General features: G+C 42.2%; 2 protein-coding genes across 12 annotated transcripts in view; one reads left to right on the plus strand and one right to left on the minus strand.

Moving 5' to 3' along the window:
• LOC147026201 (dynamin-1-like) overlaps positions 1 to 24,014 on the minus strand; it is a 176,466-nt gene that overhangs the window by 148,615 nt on the left and 3,837 nt on the right. For all 11 annotated transcript variants that reach the window (XR_015058152.1, XM_085881375.1, XM_085881374.1 and 8 more), the window contains exons 2-5: positions 22,188 to 22,261; positions 21,272 to 21,421; positions 4,699 to 4,902; positions 2,314 to 2,412 (exon numbers count right to left, since the gene is read on the minus strand). Coding sequence is in view for 10 of the 11 variants with exons in the window: in XM_085881375.1 (XP_085737501.1) it covers positions 2,314 to 2,412; positions 4,699 to 4,902; positions 21,272 to 21,421; positions 22,188 to 22,261 (527 nt within the window). In the remaining variant the exon portion in view is untranslated. The remainder of the gene's footprint in view (positions 1 to 2,313; positions 2,413 to 4,698; positions 4,903 to 21,271; positions 21,422 to 22,187; positions 22,262 to 24,014) is intronic.
• On the plus strand, positions 14,369 to 15,760 carry LOC147026202 (uncharacterized; the record flags this gene model as incomplete). Its single annotated transcript, XM_085881365.1, has 2 exons — positions 14,369 to 14,524; positions 14,650 to 15,760. A coding segment is annotated over exon 2 (1,008 nt), but the record flags the coding sequence as incomplete, so codon positions are not given.

Here is a 24,014-nt window from a genome sequence, read left to right on the forward strand (position 1 = left end):
CTTACTTTTTCGGAGTTTTCCGAAAAGGTACGATCTAAATTCCGGGCGATCGGTCGAGCTGACTCTACTGCTCCATCTGGTGGTCGTGCTCGTCGCCGATACCCGGCCCCGCAACAGTATCAATTATCACCACAAAACTATTCAATCAATTCTGTCCAACTTGTTGTGGGGATGTGTTTTGGGTTAAAGGGAGTAAGGTAGTGTAGATCTTTCATTATTAAATGTGTAGCTTTGGAGTGTGGTATTTGTGCACTATGATTCCAATGTGTCGAAGCATGGAGAGACAGATCTTAATCGGACCCTTCAATCCTCTGTTAAATTGTACACGGTCTCAAGGCTGCAAAAGTTGGAAATTAGCATCACAGCAGGATGGGGAAAAAGCTGCTAAGGACGTGGAAAAACCATCGATTGTTGAGCATGCACTGGAGCAGTTATGGAGTGATGAAGAGATCGGAGACGGAGATAAAGGGCTTACCGTTGGCAGCTGATAAAAGTGATTCAAAGATTGAGATAAAGCACCAATTCTGGACAGATAAAAGCGCGAAAGGATCGGCAGATAAGCAGCTGGAGAACGTCATGGACACAGATTAAATTGCTCCCTGGAGTCTTAAGCGAGGACTTCTGTGTTCACCTCGGTGCTTTAGGATGTGCTGAGCTTGCAGAGAGAGCTGCTGATATGCACCTCGCCGAACAAGCTGTGTTCCTGGTTCCTTCCTGATCTATGTGCAGAACAAGCAGTCACCTCCTATCGGGACTGGAACCAAACTGCGTCCAGACACTTTAGCAGGCTCCACCCCTGGATTTGCCAATCGTCTTTGCTTGTCAACTTCCGCAGTGTGTCATGATGTTTGGCGAGTGGACGGATACGGTACATGGTTAAGCCGAACAGATTATCATGGGTGCGGGAGAATCACAACTGTATCTGCATTTGATAGTTCGAGTACAGTACTGTACATCGGTTTTGTAATTGTTGATACTTGTTTATCTCTCCTCCAATCTCCCCTCCCCCATTTATTAAATGTGATTACTTTTAATTAACTTGTGTTGACTGGTTCACGGTTCATCATTTGGTTATAATCCCAGCGTGGCTAAGAAGCACGATTGTGGGAAATTGGTGTCATTACCTCATATTCAGTATGTTTTATAAAACTACTGCCAGATCATCAAAGCCACTGCTCGGGTTTCCAACCTGTTTTGATCGGGCGATCCGGACAGAGCATGAGAGTCTCATTAGAGCTCTCTGTAAGCTGAAAACAGAAGTAGAGATAAATTTGGCTTTCTCTGCGGACAGCGTATGGTCTCTCTCAATGATCCATCACTAAATTGGTGATCTGTGGGTGGAGGATTTGACCTCGACTCCACCCCCGGTCAACTGTAACATTGGTTTGTCAGGATTGCGATTGGGACACTGGTCCAAATTCAAGGAACGTAACAGTATTATTACCTTTTAAAACAGTCACGACTGTTGCTCAAACCCAAACTGAAAGAAATTTGGAGGAAATGCAATGTTCTTGAGACATTCTTTGCTTATCGCATCCCCCACAGACTAAGGGACCCGAGCTGTCTGGACTTGCTAAGCCTCAGGGTAGGCCGAAATGATATTTAGCTAATAAAGGTGCTTCAATGAGTGCGCATGAATGATGTATCCCATTGCCTGTCTAATTAGCATTGTTTAATTAGCATGTTGCACTTCAAACGTACTGCAGGTCTGAGGTTCAATAATGGGAGGTAATATGAAGTGAAACACACAAAATGAAAAATAAAATAAAAATAAATTTTAAAGAAAGGATATTTTATAACACGTACTTGGTGTTGCTGTTATTTGTGTGTTCCGTCAGTGTACTATTATATATTGTTTTGAGAAGTATTACTATGTTTAACTTTGTGTGTTCCTTCCGTGTCAGTCAAGCTATATTCTAAGGGGTTCCTGATGCCGTAGAATAATAAAAATGGAACCACGAGAAGCACTACATTAAGTTACAAGTTCCAGTTCTTCCTCTTCCCTCTCAGAAAGACGTGCTTTATAACAGGATTTTTAAAATAATTAAACAAATTTTTGTTTGAAGTAAATCAATTCTTTCCAGCTCAATAAATCAGTCATTAGCTTTCCAACACCATCACTTTTTAAAAAATATTTGACAATAATAACAAGATCCCGTTAGAATAAAGAGTGACGGACGGACGCTGCTCCTTTTAGTAATAGATAATGCAACCTTGGCAAAACAAATTACACAATACTAGTGTCCAGAACTTTCAAAAAATAAATCCAAAAACAGCAGCACAAGCCAAACCGACAACAATCAAGGGACACACCGCGACGAAGTGGAAGCAGTTTGTTCTCCAAGATGTCTTTTGCATCTGTTCCATCATCCATCAAATCAAGTTTTGTGATCACACCAATAGTGCGCAGACCTAAGGGAGTAAAAGTTAGAAAACAAACCCAATAATAAGGAATACAAGGACAGTCTGCGAGAAAAATACAAAGAGGAACGTGAAATCACAAAAGACATAATTCGAGTACAGAAGCAGACCATCTCGATAAAATGTTCAAAAAAGGATTTGGGGAGGATTCTCTTCTTCCCACCAATTTTATGCATGGAACATAAACACCATGTGAACAAAAGCATTGTGGCAGTAAATGGAAATTCTAAATAAATAAAAAAACTCCAGACACACATATGCATATTCTTCCCCACAATGCAAAGCAGTGCGTTATTGATAAAGGTGTCTTATTGCAACAGTTCAGACAACATTACACTTCTGGTTTTGATGCAAAACTATAGACATGGCTTTTATGTCTCCCAGCAAGACAATTCACAAGAACTCCCCACCCCCCTCCAACCCCCCTTGTGTATTTGAGTCGATTTAAATATTTCCATGTGTGTACTTCATACATGCGTGTGCATCTGCAATTTATAACAGAAATAGACCATGAGGTTTCTACTTTTGTGTCGAATAATAAGGAATACAAGGACACAGACTGCGAGACTATGCTTCAGTCGAGAAGCAGCCCTTCCTTGGCAACTTTGTAATTGGTCTACCCCACCTCACCCCCAAGAGTCCCATGGATTCCACTTCTTCTTTCGCACCTCCTATTTATTATTATTATCGTTTTACTCCTCAAAACAGCTATCCCATCCTGCCATGGGAGCAAACACTTGCCCTGAGGGATGCAGAAGGGTACAGAGCCATGGACTGTTTTTTTCCTGGGTGAACCATGCTTCGGTTGACCTCTTTAAAAGCCAAAAGGTGGAAGTGCTGGCCATGAACCGCAGTTTATTATTTATATACATAGTCAAAGTTCATGGAAGAACTAGAGCAGAATGGAATTGAACAAAGTGGAAAGGGAGAAACATCAAATGCAAAAGAGAACTGAGAGTGAGTGAGATAAAGGGGAGGGGGAGAATACCACACGAGGGAGAACAAGCTGCACACAAACTGAATGAAACACAGCAGGAAAACGAAGGGAAAGCACGGAAGAAACGGAAAAGGAACAAACCACCCGACAACTAACAAACGAAAAAAAAATGTTTTCTATAACCTTGAAAAAGGGAGTGCTTATGAATGGGGTCATTTGATGTAGAATATATCATGTGTATGGATGGAGGATGACCTAAAGTGGTGGATAACAGCTGTTTTGAAGCTCTGGAAAGAATGAGACTGGACAGGGGAAGTTGGTTCCACAGGTGAGAGAAAAGAACAAATGAGTGGAGGTGAGCAGTGAGCATGTATTTTGGGAGTTTAACAAGGTTACTGGCAGATTATGTGCACACTGCAGAAACCTGGGAGGGACAGAGCCAAGAGGGGACAGAGGGTGCAAGAGAAAAAACAAAGGAGGCAATATAATAGAGGCCACCAACCTGTATTTGATGTGGAAGTAATAGGCCTAGACCTTCAGCTTTGTCGTGGGAGATCCCAATAATTTTTAGGGACTTGCTTTCCAAGGAATAAAGAAGGCAAGGTGCAACGCAAAGGTGCCAGCCCAAAGGGGAGAGCAGTATTCCATCAAGCTGTGAATGAAGGCCTTGTTGGTTGTAAAAAGTTCATATTGGCCAAGGCCCACTTGCAAGGACGTCAAAACAAACAGTTTGTGAGTTCTGAAGTGACAGTACCACAGTGGGGAAAATTGGAAAGTAGGCATAGGAGAAGGGTTAGAAAAGTTCCACGGTTGATAGAGAATAAATCAGTGGTGCCAAGTGAACACACCAACCTGTTGAGTGGCACACCTGCTTTCTAGCTCAGCCACATGGGTTCCCTCCAGCCTAGATGCAGGAGGCAGTTCCATTTTTCCACCAGCACAGAGTCTTTCTTTCCTATTTATTTATTCACTCTGTATGAATTTGCTTAGTCTTAATTTTCACTTAAATTTGAAGCAAAAATTTGGCTCAGTTCACGAGTCATATTTTTGCCGTCTTCTTGGTGAGAAAGTTTACCGAGGAAGTGACTGCTGATTCATGAGCAAACACAGAGGCCACATGAGCTTGACGACTCAAATTCATCAAAACAGGCTATTTGGGTTTTCTTGGAGCGACACCACCCAGACAGGTTACATAGCCCAAAACATCAAATAGCAAAAGGCTTTCTACAAAGACTACAGCAAAACCCATAATTGAAAGAATACCTTGATGTAACAATGAATTCATTCTTAAAATAAATAAATAAATTTTTGAAAAAGAAAAGAAAAAAAAAACCTCTTACCTTGAGGATCCACCTCCTTGGCGATCTTAAGTGCATCAGAATTAGCAAGGTCAGCATTGGCAGGTGTTACAGCAAGGATGAGACAATTGTCCTTGGTGACAAACTGGAGTACCATCTCACGGATCTGATACTCAATGTCATGAGGTTGATCTCCAACTGGAACTTTCGTCATTCCCGGCAGGTCCACCAACGTGAGGTTGAGCACTGGAGTGAAGAATGGTCATAATTTGATGTTTCATTTTAGTTTTAAATGGTTCAAGACATTAGCAAAGAACACCTTTTATACCAGTAATAAGGTAGGATTACCTAGGAACCTTCTTAGTAGTTGATTTATATGATAACGAGAAAATAATCCATCCTTAAAGAAGGGCTATTTCACCTACTTCAATGATGTCCATGGTTTTCAGAAGGAGAATTGGCACATAATACTGGCTCTCAGCAGGTGATGCAATGTGATGCACATTCACCTCGAAAGAATTGGGGACCTCCCCACCTCACCCCAAACCATGGGGGCAACAATTATTTTTTTTAACTAACTAAAACATTCTCGGTCACATCAATCATCAGTATTCAACTCATTCAACCCAACAACTCAGGAGTGAATAAGAGTCAAACAAAGAAAACAAAACAAAAAAGCTAGAAAAAATGTCAAAAAGCAAAGCCCATCCTTGGCTGCTTTGTACTCAAACTAAACTTGACTAAAACAACATCTAAATAAATTGTATTTCTTATTAGTGTTCTCCATATTCTCATAATAAAGTTTTTTTGAAAATTTGATGTTAAAAGCTCAAATGTAAAAAAAAAACAAACAAAAGTTATGACCTGGGCACAAACACTAAAGTTCAATGGTAAATAAAATAAAATAACATAAAAAAAACAAACAAACAAAAAAACAGCTGTCTCGAGCAGTGGTGGACAGGCTGATGCAACCTATTTGTACTTAATGCAACTTTGCCATTTGACTCAATTATTAGTCTTTACCATATCTTATTCTTACAACAATGGAGCAAACATGGATGGCACCAAAGCTCCAAAATTAGAATGTGGTGGAAACAGTGCCACCTTTGGTGGGAGCCGGTTTTACAAATCATCTTTCTCGATCATGATACGGAGTAAGATATGTTGTGATCAATAAAATTTCTTTGAAGAAGACAAAGGTGCATTTCCAAGAGTGTGCCACAGCACATTTACCACCATAGGTGGGTTGAGAAGGGTACTCTATAGTGCTGCTAATTGTCATAAAAATTGAAGTCAAAAGCTCAAATGGTAAATAAAATAAGATGTGCATGCACACACGCCATTGCAAAACCCCGTCCCCACTGTGCAGGGGAACGGGTTAACAAAACAACTTATAGAATGATGTATTCTATGATAGGACATCACATAGTACTACATGCTTCATTGCTGTATTTTGACGCTTCGACTCTGGGTCATGACGACTGTCACTTTCAATGTAATGCAATATATTATATTATATTATATATATTATTTCTCATCTCATTGCAAAAATGTCATACCAATTTGTCTTTGTCAGAGACAATATTTCAAACCACATTAAATCATTGTGTGCTCATCAATCCCCGAGATGCTGTCTCTGTCAGAACAAAATAATAGCACATTGGCAATATGTTAAAAATAAACTACTAACATCAAATTATGTGACATCTGCTGCCATAGCATGGTTCACTACAGAACTGCAGCTAGTCTCGCATTCAAATATATCATCTTTCAACAACAAAGACAATAATTAAAAAAAAACATTTTTAATCTTAAGATTCTACATCAGGTACAGTGGTGGCCATGAAGCCAAGGGCTTCAGCATGGTCGACACCACAGCTAACTTCGAAGCTGCAGGCTTCACAGGCCCGTCGCCAGGGCTCAGTATTAAGGGGGATGGGGCACAATTATAATATTTAATTTTTTGATAACCCGGTATGCTATTGTATTCATGCAGCATTGACGCATCTATACTGAGGTTGCCGTCGCATACTAGCCAAATTGATCTCAGCTGGATTTAATATGTTCCGATGTTTTTGGCCTAAAATTATTCGAATGCAGGAGAGCTGCAACAAACTGGCACATTCACAATGCAGATATTCAACGATTAAACAATTGGCATCAATTCAGGTGCACTTGTACACAAGGTGTTGTCAAGAATTGGCATTAGAAAATTAATATACCAGAAATACAATGACTAAACGGGGGAGGTTGGCACCAGAATCAGTGCACTTTCAAATAAGATACAGTAGGCTATGACGTGCGATCATCATATTAAACTATCAACAGCAAATACGACCGGCCTGAAGATACCACAAAGTCCACATTTAAAGCAGTCAATTACACAGAGGTAAGGTTATGCACAAAGCACGAGATATGGGATATGCAAAGCACCAAACACAACATTTAACTTAAACATCAGAAGTACAAAGCAGCCGACCACGGCGGGTGCTGACCACAACCACAACCACAACCGCAACCTTTTTCCTTTTCTTAGCCATTTTCGTATATCCATGTCTTTTTCTACTGCTGCTAGCTAGCGCTCTCCGTGACTCGTGTCACTAATCTCACGACTCGCGAGATTTGACGGTTGACGGTTTTATTTATTAAATGATGCATGCACCAAAAACAGGTTTTATCTGCATAATTTCAAATGCAAGCACGATTGCAAACACACATATTTTTTTCATTTTTATTAGAAAATTACTTTTTTAACATGGAGGGTTGTGAAGGTCACATGGTGCACTTCATCTTTAATTATGTAAATTTATGTCTTTTCCTTATTCATATTATTACTATATTACATTTATACCTAACATACAACCAATCAGGTAATCTGCTTAATAGGGCCTCCATATCGAAGACGCTGATTGGCTATTCCTTAAAACTAAATGATCCACGGTATATATAACCACCCACAGCATCGACATTCGACATGATGTCTGGCGGCTGTCTGTCGTCTTGGCTGCTGGCGTTGATGCTTGTGTTATTATCTTTTATCTTGTGGGGTTGGACTGTATTGTCTTGCCAATTGCTTTTGGAGATGCGCTGGCAAGCACACACTTATCTCTTGACTGTTATTCAAAGAAGGATATTATTAAAGGACAGTTTATCCAAGAAGGCCTTATTATTCACCACGTTGAACATCTGGAATAAGGGGTTTAGTTCACACAGGTGAACTCTTAAACAGCAAGGAGTTCACAGTGGGCGCTCATCCTAAAACGCCAAGTTGTTCAAAGGGTGCAACAGGGCATAAATGGGTGGCGTACAAGTGGGGGGCACCAGATGCGCCATGGGGGGGGATTTCACCCAAATGCCCCCACCCCCTTGCGACGGGCCTGAGGCTTCATCATGGTTGGTAATAACTTTATTGGTTGTGCCGTTTTTGGGTGATCGTAATCAACCTGAAAAGAGAGACACAACCACCGAAGTATCATAATAAAACAAAAATACACTTCTGATGCTTTCAGAATGACTCGCTGGTGAAAGCAGAGCAGAAAAGGATGCATGTACAGGGCGTTTCAAAAAAAGTGGACTACTTAAGCAGCCTGATATTCTGTTGTTTCTAATGCATAACCTTATCTCTTGCAGGTTATGGTGGTGGTGGTATGCCATTTATAACAAGTAGTCAGGAGGACACTACATCAACTATAGTGTTCACAGTGGAACAAAATATGAAAATCGCGACTGTGGTTTGAGACAAAATCCTACGTGCAGGTGCACCCCCGATACTGTCAGTATTACAATGTTCACACCCATAACAGACTTTCCAATGGGAGCATTCAGCGGTTTGTGGAGCACTTCCAAACACATGGAACCGTGAAAAATAAAAATAAAGGCAACAGTGGCCACCCACCAAGTGTTATCAAGGACCAAGGGAACATTGATATTGTGAGAGATTCTGCGATCGAAAGTCTGAAGAAATCCCACCGTCAGTGTTCCCGAGAACTGGCAATCTCAGCCTCATCTGTGTGGCGCATTCTTACTTCTGAATTCAAACTCTACCCCTACTTCATATCTGTAAAGCATAAACTAACTCTGAATAACATGGCAAACCGAATAACAATGCGTGATTGGTTCAGTGACCGAATGGAAAGGTACCAAATTGGAACAAATCCTTGTGGTTCAGTGATGAAGCACACTTCCATTTGAATAGGGTTATCAACAATCACAACAACATCTTCTGGGGTGTTGAGCCTCCTAAGGAGGTGTCTGAGATGTCTCTCAAGGGCCAATTGCTTCTGTGCATTGAATGCTTGATGGGGTATGTTGGGACCTTATTGGTTCGAGAACGCCAATGGTAAGATGATAACATACGTATATATTTTTTGTATGCCTTGTTGAGGCTCGTATGAGAGCTAACACACAACGCACAGCAAGGGGAGCATGAGAAGATGGGTGGGAGTGGGAAGGACAAAACAGTGGGGAACAGACACCAGGAGATCTATGGAAGGGAGAGGGATGGGGCAGAGAACATGGGGTATACAAAATGGACACCACAGGGACCTTCAGGAAGGAAAGCAGGGAATTTGAAGGAGGTAGGTTTGGGGTTGATTAATGGGGGTAGAAAAGATCGAGGATTTGGATGGGGGACAACAAGAGGTGGTGGTGAACAGCTGTTTTGAAGGCCTGGAGAGAAGGATGGGATTGAACAGAGTGAGGGAGTTTATTTAAAAGGCAGGAAAAAAAAAAGAGGAATGAAATGGTAAAGGTGAGCAGTGATTCGTGATTTTGGTAGTTTCACCAGAAGGGGGTTGCTGGCGGAATTGAGCACCCTGTGGAAATATGGTGGGGACAAATCGCAGAGAGAGCAGGCGGGGCGAGACCGGAGAGGAGATGGTAGAAGACAGAAAGACCACCGACCTGCCTGCGGTGAGAGAGTGAGAGGCTCAAAGACAGCCTCTTCACGGGAGATGCCAATGATCCGAAATGCCTTGGTTTTGATGGCGTGAAGCCAAGAAAGGTGGGAGGCAGGAGCACCAGCCCAGAGCGGAGAGCAGTACTCCATCAGGCCGTGGACGAAAGCTTTGTATGTAGTCAGGAGCTCAGGTGGTCTGAGGAAGGACTTTGCACGACGGAGGATTCCCAGTTAAGGAGCTGTCACACCTTGACGATTTAGCCAGCAATGGCAACGTATAAAAATGTATGTAAAACGTTGGCGTACGCTGAAATTTTGATGTTTTTTTAAAAAAGTTTTGGTCGTATTCACAACGTGTTGGTCGTATGACTAACATATTAGTAACGGGCACAGAACGTTTCGTTGTCCTATAGATAACTTATACCAACGAATGCTTACTCTGTTGTCGGCGTTCACAACCTATGCCCAACGAAAGTTTAACTTAGGCATAGTGTGCTGCATGTATCGCCAACGAACTCGTGGCGTAGCCTGTTAAAAACCTGCCGCACGCTGATTTAAATCATAACCGCCTGAGAATTGAAAGTGTCAACCATGCAGTCACACCTTGACGATTTAGCCAGCGTATGCAGACATGAAAAATTTGCCGAACATGTTATGCGCAAGTTGTGTATACGTTAAGAGCACGCTGAAAAACGATGAAGTATGCTGTCATATTTCGTGGTACGTCTTGTACGTCGTGAAATTTCAAGCATGCTGAAAATTTTACGACGTACTCGCCATATGGCTCACACGTTCCGCTACGCTGGGAATAAATTGTAGGCACAAGTTCCTTGCAAGTTACTCATAAGTCGAAACACGTCAAGGTAATGTTTAGCATACCCGAAACTTATTTTCTCCATCAAGGCACATTTTCTTTTTTTCTCCTTGGCTCCGTGAAGGCATGTGACGAAATATCTGAAGTTGTTGTTGTTTTTTTATTTGTTTTAGTCCATCCCGAATTTTAAAATATATTCGGACATTTGCTTTTAAGTTTCGACGTCGACGTGACAATATCCTTTAACAAAAAATATTCAGAGGAGGAACTAAGAATTAGACATGAGCAAACTGAAGAGGCAAAAGTACGTGACGTAACGGCACGTGACAAAATATCGGAAGTTATTGTTGTTTTTTTATAAACGCTGCCAATACGCCATTATATGGTAACTGTAAATTAGAAACACGTTCAGTAAGTTCTGTGGTCGTCCGGAAGACGTCAATCAAATACGTCTACATGCGTTGGAGGTACGTTACACATAGGTTCAAAGCACGTCACTCACAGGCTAGAAATAAGTTTTGGGTATGCGAAGCATTACCTCGACGTATTTCGACTTATGAGTAACTTACAAGGAACATGCCTCGACGCGTGTCAACGATCGCATAACGTGCCTCGACGTGTGTCAACGATCGTGTAAAGTGCCTACAACACGTTACTCATAGGTTATAAATAAGTTTCGGGTACGCTAATCATTACCTCGACGCGTTTCGACTTATGAGTAACTTACAAGTAACGTGTGTCGACATGTCAACGATCGCATAACGTGCCTACAACTCATTGCCAGCGTAGCGGAACGTGCGAGTCATACGTCGTAAAATTTCAAGCATGCTAAAATTTGAGGACAACCGCAAAGTACAACGATGAAAGCCAGCGTACTACGATGCACGGCAGTGTTTTTCAGCGTGCTCTTAACGTATACAAAACTTACCCATAACGTATTTGCCGTGTGCCGGCGTTTTAGACAAACTTTTCATAAGTCGACATACGCTGGCTAAATCGTCAAGGAGTGACAGCGGCTTTAGCGACTGGCTTTGGAGGCCAGGTTGGAAATGTGGCTTTCCCAAGAAAGATCATGGCAGATAGTGAGACCCAGAAGTTTGAAAGAAAAGACTTCTTCCAGAGGATTGTTGAGAAAGTCGATGGGGGGGGTTTCCAAACTGTCCTTTAGGAGCTCAGCTGTTGAATTAATACCAGGTGGGGTTAACTTGGCCTGTCATCTTTCCGAGGTCGGCAAAATGAGTGCCAGCATACTGCTATACTGTGTCGGAGTGGCGACCCGTCCAGGATTGTGCCCAATAGCCAAGGAGACTGCTTGAGCAGCACCAACACTCTGCATAGAGTATTGCCCCAATCTCCTCCTCCTCCTTTCGGAGAGACAAAGTGAGAGTGTGAGTGGATCTTTTCGTCTATCTATAATTCCAGCAATCTCTGTGTGTGACCGCTGTTTCTCGACAGCCACTAGTCAGATCTAATTGAAACTTGCCAGGTATATTGCTGGGGACCTGAGTATGTGCCTTTTCAATGTTTGAGATTAATCGGACAAGTGGTTCCCAAGTTATGGCCATTTATTTACCAAACCAATGACAGGACACGTTGCTGCGTAGGCATGACCGTTGGGGAAGAGATCCTCAGCCGCGTCCCCCATTATGGGTTACAACGTATGGACTTCCGGATAGTGATGACTTACTGTATTCGAATAATTTCTCGATTTCTTATGCGCATTTATAAACACAATGGGGCCATTCCGTGCCAACTCACCTAAGGGTCCCCAGGTCACCTCCTCAGATTTTGCTGGAAAAATTATTAAATGTAGATCTATATGGCTCTACCCACCATGCAAAAGATTAGCTTTCAATTCCTCATCGTTTAAAAAATATCTATCTCTTGAGACCTTTGAAATTTGGCCCTTAAAATGCCAAATGTGAAAACGCATTTTTTTCCAACTTCAGTGGCTTATAATTTTATAATGAACTCCTCTAGAAAGCTAATATTGCAAATATTTACTAATTGGCATCCAAATTTTTCAATTATGGCATCAGATAGCTTCTGGGATGCATATTTCTCACTCTATAGGAAGCTAAAAATGGCTTTTTGGCCAAAACGAGCTAAAATAAGATGAAACTATAGGAGCCCTCCTGAAAATATGGAACTTAGAATTTTTTGCTCATAACACAGTGATTATCAGGTCATTATTTATCCATAGATACATTTTTGCTGGGATAATACAGTTAGGTGATGAATTATAAAAGTTTTAACATAAGCCCTTGCCTCCGAGGGCTCTAAAATGGACCAATTTTGTCCCCTGGTTTGACCATGTGGCTGGGGGTTTAGGATCTTCATTTTTTTTTCTAAAGATTGTCTCATATAAGATGTGTCTACTGACCGAATAATTTTATCTAACGCCCATGGCTCCATCGAAAAATAAATTTTTATTTACATGCACGTTTTTGATAATTACTCACTTTTCATATTCAGAAGTTTATAAATCTTAAATGGAACTATCCAGGAAAGAGTTACCGCAGAATTTTATAAACTGGTATACAAAATTTCAGATTGTGGCATCAGAATGTCTCTAGAAAGCAATACTCCTAGTTTAAGGAAGCCAAATATGGCAATTTGGCCCACTTGGTACAAAACAAGGTGAGCTTGCAGGGGTGCGCATGAGGCTAAATTATGCTTCTTATTAGACATTAGTGACAAGGATGCTATTTATTCATAAATACATGCTAATGATTGCTTTCGTAAGCGATTGCAAATTATATTTCGTAAGCGATTATAAATTAGAACAAATTTGATTAGTTGAGTAGCAGCTTTTTTATTTACAGATATACAGAGACAATGAATATTAGTAATTTTTATACCTTAGAAAACTCTTTAATGACCTTTCATGACATTCATTATCATGATTATGTAGCACTCAGAGGCACAGAATTTTACATCTTAGAAAACAGGTCTTGAACATGCTTAAAGTCATGCTATGACAGTTGGTACCGATGTCCACCAGATTTGTCAGGGGCCTCAACCACACAAAGAATGTCGAGTAATGGCACCCAGCATTGATCTTTCTTTTTTTTTTCTGGAGGCCATGAGAATGTGTTACCCCTTCCTTGCTTCATGAATTTCACAAACATCATTTTCATCATTATTTCTTGTGACAATGTTCCCAATGTACCATTTTCTGTCATAAACACAAGCAATATATTTCCGAGCCTGGTATACATCCAGTTCAGTTAGAGTTGGGACTAATAACTGGGACAGATGAGCTTGTGTGGTTTCCGGTCCTGTGCATACTGTTGATGATACAGCATCAGAAGAAACCCTTCTCATCTCCAGACGTGTTGAGGAGATTGGCAGGAAACTATGGTGTGACCATGTACCAGCAATGGTTGTTGCTGCTCTGAAGTGCTTCTCAAGGTCATACTCCATTGCATTTTGTTGGATTTCTTGTGATGTCACAAAGAAGAATATGATCATGATGTCGGCAAATACTGTCTTCTGAACTGAAAGCAATTCCTGATCTCCATGAAATCAATTCTTGTGACTTGTTCTCCAAAGCAGAAACTTGTTTTAGCCCAACCTTCCTTGTACAATAGGTATTGTGACACTCCTGGTTGAATTTGGTTCCAACATTGCATCTACTTGTCAAACTTGTGCCACTGGGCCCAGGTTTTTCTGCATCCATTTCCTTTGTTTCCTCCTTTCCTTTGTTCTCCAAACACAAACAGACAGACAGGTTGACTGTGCTGCTCCTAGTGTTGTGACAGACCATTACTCCATCTAGTGGTGTATGTCATAACTAATGACTTCAAATAGAGAACTGTAGGATATGTTTTTTAAATTAAAACCCAAGCATATGTTTGGATTATCATTACAATAATTTATTTTTGAATAAAAAAATGTACATATAATTATTAATTTATGAGAAGAATAATCTAAGTTGTTACATAACCTCAGTTAATGCCCCCTGCATATTCACCATTTTTCGTTAAAGTGGCTGTGGTGAATTGAGGTGAATTGAGGGACATGACGCGGGATCACATGTTGTGCGTCTCGCGTATAAGGGGAGGTCTCTGCGGCACGAGTGGTTGTCCCCGGGGCATTGCCATTTACATCGGCTGTTCACTTGATGCTCGTTAACTGAAGGTGCTCATTGACTGGTGAGAATGGAGATTATATCGAACTCCGTGCTTACGCGGATTTATTCTGCAATGATTAATCGCACATGTATACGTTACTGCTTATGTACTCCTAGCTGAACCTGTATTCCCCGGTGTGCCCGTAGAAGCGGCTCCAATCAAATGGAATAAAGCCTAAACTCTGAAGGTTCATCTCTCGCTCTTATTTCAATTTATTCCATTTGATTTTCTCGGCTCTCTCAACCAACGATGGACAAGATCTACAAACCAGAGAGGTTCGACGCAGACCCAAACGCGACTGACGCAGAAATGAAATGGTCGCATTGGTTCTGTTCCTTCTCACACTATCTGACCATCATCGAGGAAGGAGCCGACAAATTTGCCGCTCTCGTGAATCATGTCTCGCCCAGCGTGTACAGGCTCTTCTCGGAGTGCGACACTTACGAAGAAGCGATTGACGTGCTGCAGGCGATCTACGTGAAGCCCAAGAACGAGGTATACATACGACATCTTCTCAACACACGCAAGCAAGCAGCCGGGGAGACAATCGATCAGTTCCTGCAAGCTCTGAATCAGCTGGGAAAAGACGGCAGCTTCCGGGCCATAAGCGCCGAGGAACACCGAAAGGAAGCCACACGGGAGGCATTCATCCAAGGACTCAGATCAGCCCACATACGGCAACGCTTACTAGAGAAAGCGCAACCCACTCTTGACAAGGTAGTCGATCAGGCACGAGCGATGGATACGGCTCAGCAGCAATCTGAGTCATTTGGGACACCGATGCTGCTAATGAGCGCTGCTACGGTGGGAACTCAAGGAACCCCACTGGCACAGACACAGCCAGACATAGGGGATGGAGAAACACCCGAGGAGCCGGATACCCAGGCCACGTCAAACTCCTCAGCAACTGCTCCGGTTGGTAAATGCTTCTTTTGTGGGTACAAAAGGCATCCTCGTCAAAAATGTCCCGCCAGAGATGCCACATGCATGAATTGCGACAAGAAAGGGCATTATGCCAGGGTATGTAAATCTACTCTAAGGAGAAATAAACCCACTTCTGCGGCTCTCTACTCGCAGAATAAATTAACTGCAGCCTCCCCGGGGAATCTATCCAAGGCTATCATCAACGTACGAATTAACGGGCATATGGCTGAGGCACTGATTGATACCGGTAGCTCTGAAAGTTTCGTCAACAGCTCGCTAGTGAAGGGCAGGAAATGGGTAATCCACCCGACTGACAATACGGTATGCATGGCCGCCACCTCATTACAATCCCGCGTACGAGGGTACTGCAATGTTGAATTGGACGTAAAAGGTTACACGCATCGGGATGTAAGGGTACTGGTGCTTCGTGATTTGTGCGCAGACGTAATTCTGGGTCATAATGTCCTCAAGCAGCACACGAGCGTCGAAATACCCTTTGGAGGAAGCAAGCCTCGTCCAATTTTAAATGCGTTGACCACCGCGGAGGTGACGTCCCCCCAGCTGTTCGCTAACTTGTCGCCGGTCTGCAAACCGATGGCGATCAAATCGCGGCGATATACCACTGCTGACATGAATTTCATCACTTCGGAAACCAAGCGATTACTGGAAGAGGGAATTATAGAACCGAGCGATTCGCCATGGCGCGCACAGGTGTTAGTAACCAGCAGTCAGAACCATAAGAAACGAATGGTTGTCGATTATTCCCAAACGGTCAATCGCTTCACCCAACTCGACGCCTACCCCCTGCCGCGCATAGATGAGATGGTCGAACGCGTGGCCAATTATAAGGTATTCAGTACCATCGACTGCGAAGCGCCTATCATCAAATTCCCATCCGAGAGGAAGACAAACCTTACACTGCATTCCAGGCAGGGAGGCGCCTCTACCAATTCAGGAGAATACCTTTCGGTGTCACGAATGGGGTAGCTTGCTTCCAACGGGTTATGGACGACATCATCTCAGATGAAAACCTCAAAGACACTTTTGTTTACGTGGATAATGTCACAGTGTGCGGTAGGGATCAGAGGGAACATGATAGGAATCTGGACAGATTCTTGAGCATTGCTAGAAAATATAATCTGACTCTCAACTACGAGAAATGCGTATTCTCGGCAAGGTCAATTGACCTTCTCGGCTACACGATAGCCGACGGCACAATTAAGCCTGATCCTGAGCGATTGCGCCCGCTCCGTGAGCTTCCACCACCTCAGGACTTGCAGACAATGCGCCGGGTGATCGGGATGTTCGCTTACTATGCGAGATGGATTTCGCAATACTCCGAGAAAATACATCCCCTAGTGCATTGCAAAAACTTTCCACCAGATGCCGCTGTTGTAAGAGCTTTCCACAACCTCAAGGATGATATCAGTAAGTCCGTGGTTTTATCGATCGACAGCTCGGTGCCCTTCGTGGTGGAAACCGACGCTTCAAATCACGCCATAGCTGCTACACTTAATCAGTCTGGGCGGCCGGTCGCGTTCTTCTCAAGAACTCTCTCTAGAAGCGAACAGAGACACTCAGCGATAGAGAAGGAAGCGTACGCCATCGTTGAAGCGCTGCGGAAATGGAGACATCATTTACTGGGAAACCACTTCACGCTCGTTACGGACCAACGATCCGTGGCATTCATGTTTGATGGGAAAAATAACGGGAAAATTAAGAATGAAAAAATTATGAGATGGCGGATAGACCTAGCTTGCTACAGTTACGACATTGTTTACCGGCCCGGGAAAGAAAACCCTGCTGCAGATACCTTCTCTCGGGTCTACAGTTCGGCAACAATCAGTCAGGCTTTGCAAGACCTCCATGTGTCTCTGTGCCACCCGGGGGTAACCAGGATGGCACATTTCGTGCGCAGACAAAATCTTCCCTATTCTGTTGAAGATATTAAACAAATGAATGCTTCATGCCCTGTTTGTGCTGAACTAAAACCCAGATTCTTTGGCGCGGCATCTGGCAGACTGATCAAGGCCACTTCCCCTTCGAGAGACTAAACATCGACTTCAAAGGGCCCCTGCCGACCGAAACAGACAACAGATACATATTCACCGTTGTTGATGAATATTCAAGGTTCCCTTTCGCATTTCCGTGCTCGGATATGACCTCGGGCACTGTCGTGAAATGTCTCTCTGACCTCTTCGCTATGTTTGGGAGACCTTCGTACATACATTCAGACAGAGGGCCGTGTTTCATGTCGGCCGGGCTAAAACAATTCCTACTAGAGCTCGGCATAGCAACTAGTCGAACGACGGGTTACAACCCACAGGGAAACGGGCAGGTGGGAACGGTATAATGGAGTTATTTGGAAAGCCGTAACTCTGGCGCTGAAATCGAGAGGACTGGGCCCCGAGCGGTGGGAGGTTACCCTTCCCGACGCTCTGAATTCCATACGCTCTTTGCTCTGCACGTCCACCAATGCCACTCCTCACGAACGAATGTTTACTCACCAACGACGTTATGTTGACGGTCAAACGGTGCCCAACTGGCTGACCCATCCCGGTACAGTGTTCATGAAACGCCCGGTACGACAAAGCAAGTATGAACCCCTGGTGGAGGGGGTCGAACTCATTGACACTAATCCAGAGTATGCTCATGTCAGGCTCCCCGGATGGCAGGGAGACCACTGTGTCGGTTCGCCATCTGGCTCCCTCAGGTACTCCTCCCATGAGTACACCACCTTCTGGCACTCCTCCTTCTGACATTTCCCCCCAGGAACTCCGCCGGGCGACGGGCTGCCGCGTTCCACCCGAGAGCGAGCGAGGAGTCATCCCCGGCACAAGTTGAGGCTCACCAAGAGGATCGGGCGTCGCCCCCAAGTGCCACTGCCGGTTACTCCCGGAGAGGCCGACGAATAAGGCCCCCCCCACGACTCAATCTGTAAAGGGGATTATCGGCATTCTCGCTGCTCATGCTCCTATATGCCCATTATATCATATATCGATGCTCATTTCCATGCTCCTACAACTCAAAATAATCACTGCTTGGCATGTATGCTTCTGTAGATCTATTAGTCCGCGTTGCTTGAAATGTATACTCCTATAGTGCTAAAGCAATCATGGTGTGTAAGATGGGCCCCTAGTTACATTTTAAAGGTGGGGAGAATGTGGTGAATTGAGGTGAATTGAGGGACATGACGCGGGATCACATGTTGTGCGTCTCGCGTATAAGGGGAGGTCTCTGCGGCACGAGTGGTTGTCCCCGGGGCATTGCCATTTACATCGGCTGTTCACTTGATGCTCGTTAACTGAAGGTGCTCATTGACTGGTGAGAATGGAGATTATATCGAACTCCGTGCTTACGCGGATTTATTCTGAAATGATTAATCGCACATGTATACGTTACTGCTTATGTACTCCTAGCTGAACCTGTATTCCCCGGTGTGCCCGTAGAAGCGGCTCCAATCAAATGGAATAAAGCCTAAACTCTGAAGGTTCATCTCTCGCTCTCATTTCAGTGGCATTTTCAACTTCCTACAGATAGAAACATATGCATTTATCAGGCATTCTGATAACAGATCCTTAAATTTCATATGCCAGTTTATAAATATCTGAAGTATCACTTTGCTAGAGTGTTCAGTTTTAGATTTATAAGCTCATGAATATGAAAAAAGTGAATAATTATAAAAAACGTGCATTGAAATAAAAATTTATTTTAATATGAAGCCATGGGCGTTAGATAAAATTATTCGGTCAGGCCAAACAAAAAAAAAGGAGTTTGTTTCCGGTTTCCTACTGACCACCCATTGCTTTTATATGCGACCCTACGATTTTTGTTGACAATTTGGACTCATGAGCATTTGAATCCCGCATGTTACGTCAGTGAGAGTTTCAAAATGGTGGCGCCCGAGTCAAACGCACAAGAGGACTGCTTTGTGGATCGGTCTTTTCACGGTTAGTTTCACCTATTGTGGTGGTGATAGTGGTGATGGTGATTTGGTGGTGGCAGTGGTGGTGCAATAGACTTGCAAAAATGCACTAGAGTTGTTCAACTATATATATATATATATATATATATATATATATATATATATATATATATATATATATACATATATACAATGCATATTTTCAGCATGCATGCACTGTTAAACATGTAGAGAAATTTAAGACAGAATAAAGTGAATTTTAGCAAGTCAAGTGCACCACCACCCCACCACTACCAAGGAAAATAAACATTTTTAATCGAGTTATATGAATGTATTCATGGCAAAAACAATTGTCAAAAAAAAAAATTCCCCACCGACCTACCAAATTTTTTTGGGCTAGCAATAGGAAACAAATGTTTTTTTGGCCTCAGTAGACAGATCTTATATGAGGCAATCTTTAGAAAAAAAAAGATCCTAAACCCCTCGCCACATGGTCAAACCAGGGGACAAAATTGGTCCATTTTAGAGCCCTCGGAGGCAAGGGCTTATGGTAAAACTTTTATGATTCATCACCTAACTGTATTATCCCCAAAAAATGTATCTATGGATAGATAATGACCCTATAATCACTGTGTTATGAGGAAAAAATTCTAAGTTGTTCCATATTTTCAGGAGGGCTCCTATAGTTTCATCTTATTTTAGCTCGTTTTGGCCCAAAAGCCATTTTTAGCTTCCTATAGAGTGAGAAATATGCATCCCAGAGGCTATCTGATGCCATAATTGAAAAATTTGGATGCCAATTACTAAATATTTGCAATATTAACTTTCTAGAGGAGTCTATTATAAAATTATAAGCCCCTGAAGTTGAAAAAAAAATGCGTTTTTCACATTTGGCATTTTAGGCCAAATTTCAAAGGTCTCTCGAGATAGATATTTTTTAAACTATGAGGAATTGAAAGCTAATCTTTTGCATGGTCGGTAGAGCCATATAGATCTACATTTAATAATTTTTCCAGCAAAATCTGAGGAGGTGACCTGGGGAGGTTTTTGAAATTTAGGTGAGTTGGCATGGAACGACCCAATGCCCCAATCAGTCGTTGTTTACGAGAGCGAAGGAACGGCCTTGTGTGGTTGTTTGAAAGTTTTTTTTTTATTATTATTTTTGCCCGTGCCCGTACGTGTGTATGGGCACGTGAGGGCGAAGGAACGGCCTGTGTAGTTGTTGTTTCTGGCACCCGGTTTGAAAGTTTTTTTTTTTGCATGTATGGCCACGCTTTTTTCTTCATTCATTCTAATTCTTGCTTTTTTCATGTTTCATTCTAATTCTTGCAGAAATTTTTCTGTAAGGCGCAATTGGAGACAAATGACTTGTCTAGTGTTCTCATCTGAATTGAGAACACAAGACAAGTCTTGTTCTTATCTGCCTATCATGAGCAGGTATGCAAAATTTGGTGGAGATCAGTCAAGCCGTTTGATTCTCCAAGGTTCAGATATACATACTATTCAGCATTTTTCTGTGGGTAAGTACAACTCAACTGCAAATTAGGTTTTTGGAATAAAAATTTGGAAATAGTGATGATTTTAGGTGGAAAGCCATGACTTGTAGTTTACCAATTAGTCTTTCAATTGTTTTATTCATTTATTTAAGACTATGTTTGACTGCATAATCTTTGACAACAGCTGTCGTCACAATTCAAAACACACCGATGACACTGCCAAAGCATTTCTATCACCATCAGCATCATTAAAACACTCCAAAAGAACAAAGTTACACATCGGTCAGAATTCCTCTCATAATGATGTCACATGGAAAGTGAAATTATTCCTTGCCCTGAACTTGGTAGCTCATGAGAACAGACAAGTAAAAAAAAAATAGTTTACTGAGAATACAAGTCCGCAATTGACAAAGACGTCCATACCGTGAGGAGAATAAACCCGAAGGTTGATTGGGATTGGGGAGATGCCTTTGTTCGAGCCCGTAGCCCTATCAGTCTCAGTTTCGATCTCTTTGCACACATCGTTGAAGTCTGTGAACTTCTTTCCTTTGCAATGGAGAAATTCGGCATATTCTGCAGAACATGCAAGCGCACAAATTGTTTTGATATTTTATATCCTTCAAATCTTACAGAGGGCAAAGGTATAGGCATTTACATTTGAAATGTTTTTGGGGTTCCTAAGCTATCAACTATACAAGCATTTAGGTTCACCTTCTTGGCATTCTCAACTGAACACAGCTTGTGATGCTGGGATCAAAAGTTAAAATCCCATATACTGGACTGTGTTGATTAGTTCACAGTCTTGAACAATTTCCTCAGAGTTTAAGTAAAGGTTCAATGATGTCATCAAATGTCTTTATCCTGCACATGATACATGGCAATGAACCTTACATATTGCAGAAAGGAAGCAAACCCAAACCTCATTCAACCACCCCCAAAAATAAATAAATAAATAAATAATAAAAACACTACAAACACAAATGACAAAAACAAATATACCCATCAGAGATGGGGAATCCCCCACCATTGAAACATTTTTTTTCAAGATGGCCGCCCCAGTCGGCCATCTTGGATCCAGCCACGCCCAAAATCAATAGGGTTCTTCCTTTTCAGGTGGTACATGTGTGACCCAAATTTCAAATCGATATGGCGAACAGTTTATGAGTTATCGCACTCACAGCTATAAATGTTGACGCCCAGCCAGCCGGACGGACGGATGACCCGGGTGACAACAATATCCCCCTTCCGCCACACGGCGGGGGATAAAATCCAGGAATCTACAATTAAGCTGCCATCACATCAAAACAAACTTCTGCAATCCCTTCCCCACCTTACTTACCCGTTTTACAGTTTATGAGCTGCAGAACTAATGGACGGCGGGTTACAATACCCGAGCCTCGAGGAAGAAAGTCTCTGGGGGGGAGGGCGTGTGAGAAAGAGAATGAGAGAGAGAGAAGGAGAAGAGAGAAAGTTAAGAAAATACCACAAACAATATCAGGAAGTCAAGCAAACTTTGTAAACAGAGTACCAAACTAAACTCGAGGAAATTAAAAGCAACATCAGTGACAATAAAATAACCTCATCAAATGTTTCCAATATCAATGTGAACATACAATTAAGCTCCAAAAGAGAATGAATAATTGAATGAATAAATGAATAAACGAATAAATAAATAAATAAATAAAAATCTAAATCAATCTGTGGGTATATCGTGTACAATCATAGAAAACAAGCATCTACGATTGGATTAAAGTTTGCCCTGGTATTTTCTGTCCTCATTGGTTGAAACCAAATGCTATCTGAGGCAATCGATACATTTGATAATCAAAAATGCGAGTTCAAAATGTGAATGAGGTGGAGCTGGGTAAAATGAGAAAGCAAAAGATTGATCGGAAGGGATGGAGAATAAGAGAAGAGAGAAAAACAGAACAGTGGAAGAAAAAAATTAAAGAGAGACATTAGAGACTGGGGAGGGCAGGAAGGTGGTTTTACAAGCGTGTGCGCATTGGTTGCCCTTCTCATCCGAAGAAGGCCATTCACATGAAAGATGTGAACCACCAGGGCAATGCTCTTCGCAGAGCATTTGTCCTGCCGAAGCAGTTTCTTGGCAAGGGTTATACTGTGTGGTTTATCCGTGCCTTGGCATTTTAAATGCTGAGCATCAAGGAAGAAAGCAGATAATAATTAATAATATGGCACCTTCCACACTTTTTGCTAATCTGATCTACGCATTGATTTTCTCAACACTAGACCAGTCCAAAACTCCCCCCCCCCAAACCCCACATTTTTAATTACATTTCCACTCAAGCTCAATTCTTTAAAAGTAGAGTTGGATTTTGCTGGACTTGCTTTGTTGATGCCCCCCAGCTCTAAAACCACAGGCCTCTGTGTTGGGTTTGCATTAACAAACTTATCTTGTTCAGGAAGGTGCGAGTGTGAAGCAGTACTGCCAAAGACTGGTATTGATGTAGAAATTTGCAAATTGACGTGGTGTGCTGTGGAGGGACAACCTGTTCATTACATGGGTACATTAGGAGGGAGAGGGAAGTAGGAACAGGTGGGTAAAACTTGTCATATTGTATGCGTGCCAAACAGATGGCCTTCGAGCTGCCTCTTCCCCGAGCTACATTACCGAATCAAACAAAGAAAAAAAAAGTAATTATTTAAATGTCACTCCACCAAAGTAACAATTTCAATGAGAATCGCTGTGCATTCGGCCGTGATGTGGAATACTAACAATAGTACAGGGCACAATTTACTCTGCAGGCCATGCAGATGGTAAAAGCAAAACCTTCCATTTGAGAAATCAAGTTGTGACCATGTACAGTTTGGCTCTGCAGGTGTTTTGCCTTCGTCTGAATACATTAATATCAGCACACTGTCGATTAACAAAGATAAATAATGGAAGAGCAGCTTTGGTGCAATGAACATGCACAAAGGTTAGTATCCAACCAATCATGGTGATTGGTCAAGGCCTTTAAACAACAATTGTCATACATCTACAACAGAAACATCATCGCACCATTGTTAAAGATGCTTACGGTAAGTCGAACCCGTGTTATTATTATTATTTTTTTTTTTTAATATGCACCTCGAAATAGCATGTCGACATATTGAAAATTCAACAGTAATGATCAATTCACCGAATGGAGTTCAAATGGAGACA

The sequence above is a fragment of the Eptatretus burgeri genome, chromosome 5 (assembly GCF_056783735.1).
Source record: "Eptatretus burgeri isolate ZD-2024b chromosome 5, Ebu_testis_v1, whole genome shotgun sequence".
Taxonomy (NCBI): Eukaryota; Metazoa; Chordata; class Myxini; order Myxiniformes; family Myxinidae; genus Eptatretus; species Eptatretus burgeri.